Genomic DNA, 7,195 nt, shown 5'->3' with positions numbered 1-7,195 from the left:
CATTGTTAGGAGAGTGAGAACAATTTGCAAGCAATCCAGCTTACATCACATCTCAGCTTTTAAAGCTCAACTCCACACTCTCTATTTCTGAATTGAGAAAGCTCCTCGGATGAGAAGCGAAACGTCTTCAGCTACAGAATAGAAGTCCAGTCGTTTTTGTTTTTTAACTCTTTTTTTTTTTTTTTTTTTTAACTCTTTTTGAATGTATCCAAGAATCACATCGTTTCCATCCTGAGCCGAGGCAGCTGGTGGAGTTCTTCCATTCGGGCAGCTCTTTTTGTTAGTACAACATGAAGTATAATTATTCTCAATAAGTTGCTTGAGGGGTGGGAGTAATAGTTAAGGTTTGACTTTATTTTAACTGGTCTAATTTTTTCTCCTTTATTTTAAGAAAGGTTTAATTCAAAACCATAATTTACTTCTGCTGTTGCACACATCATCTGAATAGCAGTAACTGCATATGTTTAAAAGCAAGAAGAAGAGTTTTAAAGTGCAGTTCCCCACAACGTAGGCGTGCATCTACACAACAAAGTCTGGACTTATCACATTTCCATTTTTTCAAATAAAATGACTGAGCACGAATTGACTCTGTGTGTGAAAACAGAGCAAACTGAAGAGCAGTAGTTGGTGAGGAAGATCTTGAAGGGTCAGAAACGATGACTGACTTCCTTGTTTGCCTTCTGTGATTTTGCAAATTGGTGTGAGTATAAGTCATTCCTTGTTTGTACGAAGGACATGTGTTGCACACATGTTTCACAATTGGTGCTCACGAGGAATTTGTATTGTTTTCAGCCCCACAGGCCTGGTCGATAACCTCCATTCTGCTGCCATTGAGTGTGACAGTGCTGAAGTCAGCACTGGGCTCTGAATCAGGAGTGTAGGCCGCTGATTTATAGCCTAACGTGCACTCTGAGTAAAGTGATGCATATCTAAAATGTTTACAGTAGAATCATTGAAATTCATATGAGGTGCTAAAATTTAGACTCAGAGAAGAGCTGCTTGGCTGTATAGCATGCAGTGGCCTGTCATTTGTCTTCAAATCCTGTCCATTTATATTTTGACAGATATTAACACAAGGTCAGTGGAGGGCACCTTTGGCAGTGTTATCTCCTCTTCCTCTCTTGGATTCATTTGTTGATCGAGAAAGCTTTCAGAAAACCAGAGGAGTTGAGGTTTTCATGGAATATTTGGCCCATCACTTCAACGCTCCCTGAGTTTATCCCATTAGGGGAGGGGAGTACTTTCTGTGAGGCAAACACGACGAATGATGGATAACTGTTGTGCATGCAGAAATGTACTGGTGTTCCTGACAGCATCCCAGTCTTGAACCTGGATGTTATGTGTGGTCCAAGTCATCACTGCCGGCAACTGCATCATCTTACAAAAGAACACACATGTTTTGATTTACAGAGACTGAAATGGTGGATGACTGTTTATGTTTACTTCACTTTTATTGGGTTTGTGGAAAGTTTTGATAAGCCTTTAGCCCAAACCTCTTTAACCCTCCTGGCAGGATACTAGCTGTTGGGAACAAATGATCAGTTAGTTCTTTTGACTGTGAAGCATGTATAAAAAAAAACTTGATGAACAAAACAATGTTAAGTTGTACTGAGCTAGTGTTTATAAAAATGACTGAAATGCAATATTTGTCCTACTCTCGTACCTACAATCAGCATCTAGTTAGCATGGGGAAAACAGCAAGATAGAAATCTGTTACGAAATTACCAACATTCACACACATAGTATAAATCTTACATAGCTCACCAACACACAGTATATTATTTAATTTTTTTTTTATAAAAGTGAAATATAAATGGTCAAGTTAATGTTTTTACAGACTATTTTCACTAAATAAAATATTCTTCTCAATAAGTGAGTCCCAGCAAGTAACTGCTAACCTATTTGATTGCCAGGCAAGCAATCATGTAATTACCTGTGTGCGGGTGAGCAAAATATCTTTTAAACCACTGGACAATTTTTGAAACACTCTAAAAGCTATTATTGGATGTGCATCTACAACTGATTAAATTTTGGAGTCAACCCAATTCAAGATGGCCACCACAGCTAATTAACCTTACCATACACAAAAAATGTCTACAACTCAGTCATTTTACTCACATTGAGCTCAAATTTGATGTGGTAGTATCTGATCCCCATCACATAATCCTGAGCACTAACAGACTGTGCATGATCTTTGTTTGAAACTTTGGCATGCAAAGTGGTGGGTGATATGCACTCCTTCAAAGAATGTTACTTTCATTGTTACTTTGAGTTTGTATAAAATTGTGAAAACAAGAATAGCAGTTTTTTAATTGATGTAATTTAAAATCTCCACTTTATATTTTCTCCATAGACTGAAAAATAATTAGTCCTCTGGTGTTAAACATGAAGTTGCCTGAAGTGTCTTAGCAGGTAAAGTCTCCTTTGGCTGCTCAACGTTAACTCCACAAACTGTAAACAAGACATAAGATGTATGGCTTCACCAGATGCCCATTCCATACATTTCATATTCTTTCACAAAATATGTAATCAGTCGATTTATTTACAAGTCAATAAGCTAATGTCTCATTACAATTACCTATTAATTTGCTGTTGGGCTATTAAAATAATTATTTTACTTTTACTTATTACTGTCAAAGATGAAAATGTTTACATCACAGATAAGTTTTTCTTGGTCAAATATAGCCAAATCTGGCCCCGGAAAGACTCTCTGTCCAAAGTTTATTTAGTCTATGATAACACCTATTATATATTTTTATAGTTAATCATTTTTCTCTTCTCTTGAGTAACGTTTAAGTGAATTGGGTTTACTATTGATGAAACATATGAATGACTAAAAAAAGTGCAATTCTAGATTCCATTAAACCTTTTGAGAAACTGTTACTAGTTTGCAGTTGCCTACCTTTGTTACTGTTTTATGTTTAAAATCAGATTTTTGCAGTATTACCTTTTTATTTAATATGCAGGTATCTTAACTAACTTCAATGTTGTCCTTCTGTTTCTTGCACATACTAGCTACTGGAAAATGTACATTTAAATTTAAGTGATGGTAATGTGTTGAACAGTAATTATGTGATGCAGTATGACAGACAAGCACAACCACACAAACTCAACAAATAACAAAGAATGAATTAAAAAATAATGATACGAATGGGGAGAGTTTCAGGTGAAAAAGGCATGGAATAACCCTGAGGTGATGATTCCCAAAATGGGAGTAGGACTTCTCCTTCGAGTATGAAATCACAATACCTCAGTAACTCAGGGTACAACTTTGACAGATCGCCAGGGCTGACACAGAGGCATACAAGACAGACAACCACACACACACAAATTCACATCTAAGGTAACTTTAGAATCCCCATCTTCTGTAACCTAACATGCATGTATTTGGACTGTAACCAGAGTACCCAGAGAAAACCCACACATGCATGAAGAGAACATGCAGACGCCACGATATTTGTGTTTTTCATTATGACCTTATTTTACAAGAAATGTTGGTATATTTCACCTGAGGATAGTGGGAGTTGCAGGTCTCAGTCATGTGTGGTTAATGTCTTCCTCGAGAGAGCAAAAATACCAGATTTCCTGCATGAAATGGCAAGAATCTGTCATATCTTTTATTTTATTTTCCCATGCTCATTTTCCAAACTTTCTACTTGCCATAAAACTGAGCTGAGCATATTTTAGGCTTTAATGGCATTTAGCGGCTAGGATCGTTTGATTTGCACATTTTGTTATGAAATGTATCCAAGATCTTTAGGAAATGGGGGTAGGGGTGGGGGGTGGGGGTTCTTTTTCTAACATGTCCTATGGGAAATTTCTACAGACTTTTGACCAAACTGGTTTGTCATATTTTTGTACGATTCACATTAAGACAAAATAATCTTAGTTTGGCTTTGGAACAGAAAAAATAGACAAAATCAAAAGAAATTAAAGAATTCTGCTTCGTGTTTCTCTGAAATGTTCTTCCCAAGCATGTTTTACTAAGGATTTGTTGGTTGAAACAAGAGAAAACCAATGCAATTTGGCCATCAAATCAGTGTTTAAAATACAACCTTCCGTGTCATTTTAGATTAAGCTTGTGGTATTTAACCTTTCTCAATGAGATCCTTGGACTTGCATGCACCAGTGATGATGTTTCCTCCTGTTTCCTGATTAAGTATTGTGTCAGAAGTATTATAGCCCACAGCGAAACTCATATTACCCTGTAAATGAACAATATTAACACATATTTGTGTTTCATGGTATAACAATTACAAGGTCCTTTGATCATTTTAAATGGATTTAGTTTGGAAGGTCACAGATGTTTTTTCTCTGTTTTTCAACTTGCAAGGATTCCCTCTAAAAGAATAAAAAAATATATCCTTTTTAAAAATAAAGCAGGTGATACTGAAGACATTTAACCAGAATAAAAGCTGTTATTCTCACTTTTTCATTAAAAAGCTGGGTTGCTGCTGAGCAAAAGCTGGTTGTGTCAAAATCACCCAGTAAAATGGCAGCAGGCCACAGTGAGTGGTGTCTGTTTATGACTCATTTGTACCTGCCATCAGCCAGCAGAGAGAAGTAAAGGTTGAAGAGAGAGAAGCCAGAGCCAACAAGGGACGAATTGTGTGAGAATACAAGACAGCGCAGTGTGGTTGTCATGAAAAACAAGGCAGCAGTGAAACCTATTAGAGACGAGCCATTCAGCAGCTAATATTGTCTGTTGTCAGAAGGACGCGGTCAGCACATGGACGCCTTTATGTGGCAGCTGCTGAAATGAGGGAGGACAAAGATAGACAGTCCAGATGCACAGTAAAGACATTCTAACCTTTTGGAAAAGTCACATGATTGGAAATGACCTGGTTGTTTTCATTACAATTTAACAGGCTCCTGAGACGGGGTAGATTGTGATGAATAATGTCAATATTTGTTCTCGAAGCGTCTCAGCCTCATAAAGAAGTTTTAGGAAGAATATCGGTGGTGCCTGAAAGAAAGCCTATGTTTTTATATTCAACAAAATGTTCACTTAAATACATCTGTAAGATGGAAATGTTTTACTACATCAACAGCGCAACACAATTATGGGAATTTTGAAAGGTTTACAAGTTAGTCATTCTTGGAGAACCAGTAAAGGGGGAAAAAAAGCACACACACTTTCATACATAAGCTACAACACTGTAAAAGAAAAGGTAAAAAATATTGTTGAAACTTAAGCCTCTTTTCTCCTGAATGCAACCTATATGTTACAGCTATTCTTGTTTGTTCAATTAAATGTACTTCATCATGGATAATAGACTGCAAATGACACAAAACATTGCTATGAACATTTATTCTTCCAAATGAACAACTATGTATTGTAAAACTCAGCATGGCTTTGGTATCTATAGTAGTAATCACAAAACTCTCATTAAGTGTCGTTTTTTAAGGATGCTGAGAATGTCGCTGATTGGTCAGTCCATATGCACACAGCTGCCTCGTCATCATCCACTTCCTCTTTCCCCGCAGCAAAAATGGCGGAGTACGACCTCACCACTAAAATAGCCCACTTTTTAGACCGTCATCTCGTCTTTCCTCTGCTGGAGTTCCTGTCTGTCAAAGAGGTATGGATTATATAAACGCAACGCATTTCTTTTCAGCCTTCTGTTACTTTTTTCTGAGCATTATGTGGGCTTTTAACTGCTCTACACGCTGAAGAGTAGGAAACCACATTTTCTGCCCTTGTGTAAAAAAATCCTCACTGTAACCGGAAATGTGGATGCCTGCTTTCACAATAAGAGCAGACATTTGTGTGTGACCAAAAGGAGAAAAGGGTTTGGATAAAACGCAATGAAAATAGTCATGGTTTAAGCTTTAATTAATATTTGTACAAAGTAACAAGAAAACCGAGTCACTCAATCAATATTCGAAACGTAAATTTTTTAATTCAGCTACTAATTTTGAAGAGACAGTGCCGGAAGTTCCACGTTTTATTGAGTTCGTTTTACAGTCGGGAAGGAAGTTAATAGAAATGCGCGTTTTCTCTTCTCGGACATCGCAGATCGCTCAAGTTGTTAAGCATTGCTTCTGTAAAGGATATCTTTGTACAGACTCGCAAAGGTAAAGCTTAGTGGGGATAGTTTAGTCCTAGAAACGTTTCATAAACGTCCGATTATGCAAAGCTAACCACTGGAAGCCAATAAAGTGGCTTTAAAAAAAATGATTCAGATGAAATTGGAATACGTTTAAGTAAAAAAAGAAAAAAAGAGGTTAATTTAAGTGATAGGAAGTGTTAGTAGTGAATGTCCTCTCACTTACCCGGACTATTGTTGACAATAGACTCCAACCTGGTTTGTTTCGACTAAACCAGGGTCTACAAAATGCTGCTCTGGCTCGTTATTTATACCTTTACCGTACACACAACTACTATTAGAGGAATTGGCTAAAAATAGTTTTCAAGTTCTCACTAGAATGCTTTTTAAAACCGTATTCATCGGCTAAATTAAGGTTTCTACTTTTTACTAGAGGAAATTTGGTAACTAATAAAGAATGACCAAATGTTTGTGTTTACTATTTTGAATTTCTAAGGCTACAGCTATATGCTTCACTTCATCAATACTTTTCTTATAATATAGAAAGGACTCACATGCTTGCAAAGCTCAGTTTTTATTATTTCATATTTACACTGAACCCGTTTTTTCTCCTTCATAAGAATTTGGTCTCAGTCCTAAAATTCCACTAAACTATTAACAGTCTATGATAGTTCTTTCATTTCATGATGCAACAAACTTTATTTTATCATATATAGTATTTACATTTGAAGTTTAAAGTAAGTTTTGCAACTCTTCATAAATTGTGTTTAGTTGAGTGTGCAAAAAAGGTTTCTTTTGTTTGTAAAGGGATCCTGGACTAAACTCATTTCATTCAAAAACAAACAATTACTATCAGCTTCAGTTTTTTTTCTGTTGTTTTCCTCTTGCTGTTTCTTTCAGCTGTTCCCTTTTCAGGGATCGCCACAGCGAGTCATCCTCCTCCATCTAACTCTGTCTTCTGCGTCCTCTGTCCTCACTCCAACTACCTCCATGTCCTCTCATACAGGTGCTGGTCATAAAATTAGAATATCATGAAAAAGTAGATTGATTTCAGTAATTCCATTTAAAAAGTGAAACTTGTATATTATATTCATACATTACATACAAACTCATATATTTCAAATGTTTATTTTGTTTAATTTTGA

At 36.4% G+C, this 7,195-nt stretch overlaps 1 protein-coding gene across 1 annotated transcript in view; it reads left to right on the top strand.

Annotated features, from left to right (window-relative positions):
• The first annotated feature begins 5,436 nt into the window (after positions 1–5,436).
• eif3ea (eukaryotic translation initiation factor 3, subunit E, a) overlaps positions 5,437–7,195 on the top strand; it is a 29,656-nt gene continuing 27,897 nt past the window's right edge. The window contains exon 1 of the mRNA XM_017413251.3: positions 5,437–5,582. Coding sequence (XP_017268740.2) covers positions 5,442–5,582 — 141 coding nt within the window. The 5' untranslated portion in view covers positions 5,437–5,441. The remainder of the gene's footprint in view (positions 5,583–7,195) is intronic.

This window comes from Kryptolebias marmoratus, linkage group LG16 (assembly GCF_001649575.2).
Source record: "Kryptolebias marmoratus isolate JLee-2015 linkage group LG16, ASM164957v2, whole genome shotgun sequence".
Classification (NCBI taxonomy): domain Eukaryota; kingdom Metazoa; phylum Chordata; class Actinopteri; order Cyprinodontiformes; family Rivulidae; genus Kryptolebias; species Kryptolebias marmoratus.
Note: the sequence above shows the minus strand (reverse complement) of the source record. Positions and strands in the feature narration are given on the sequence as shown.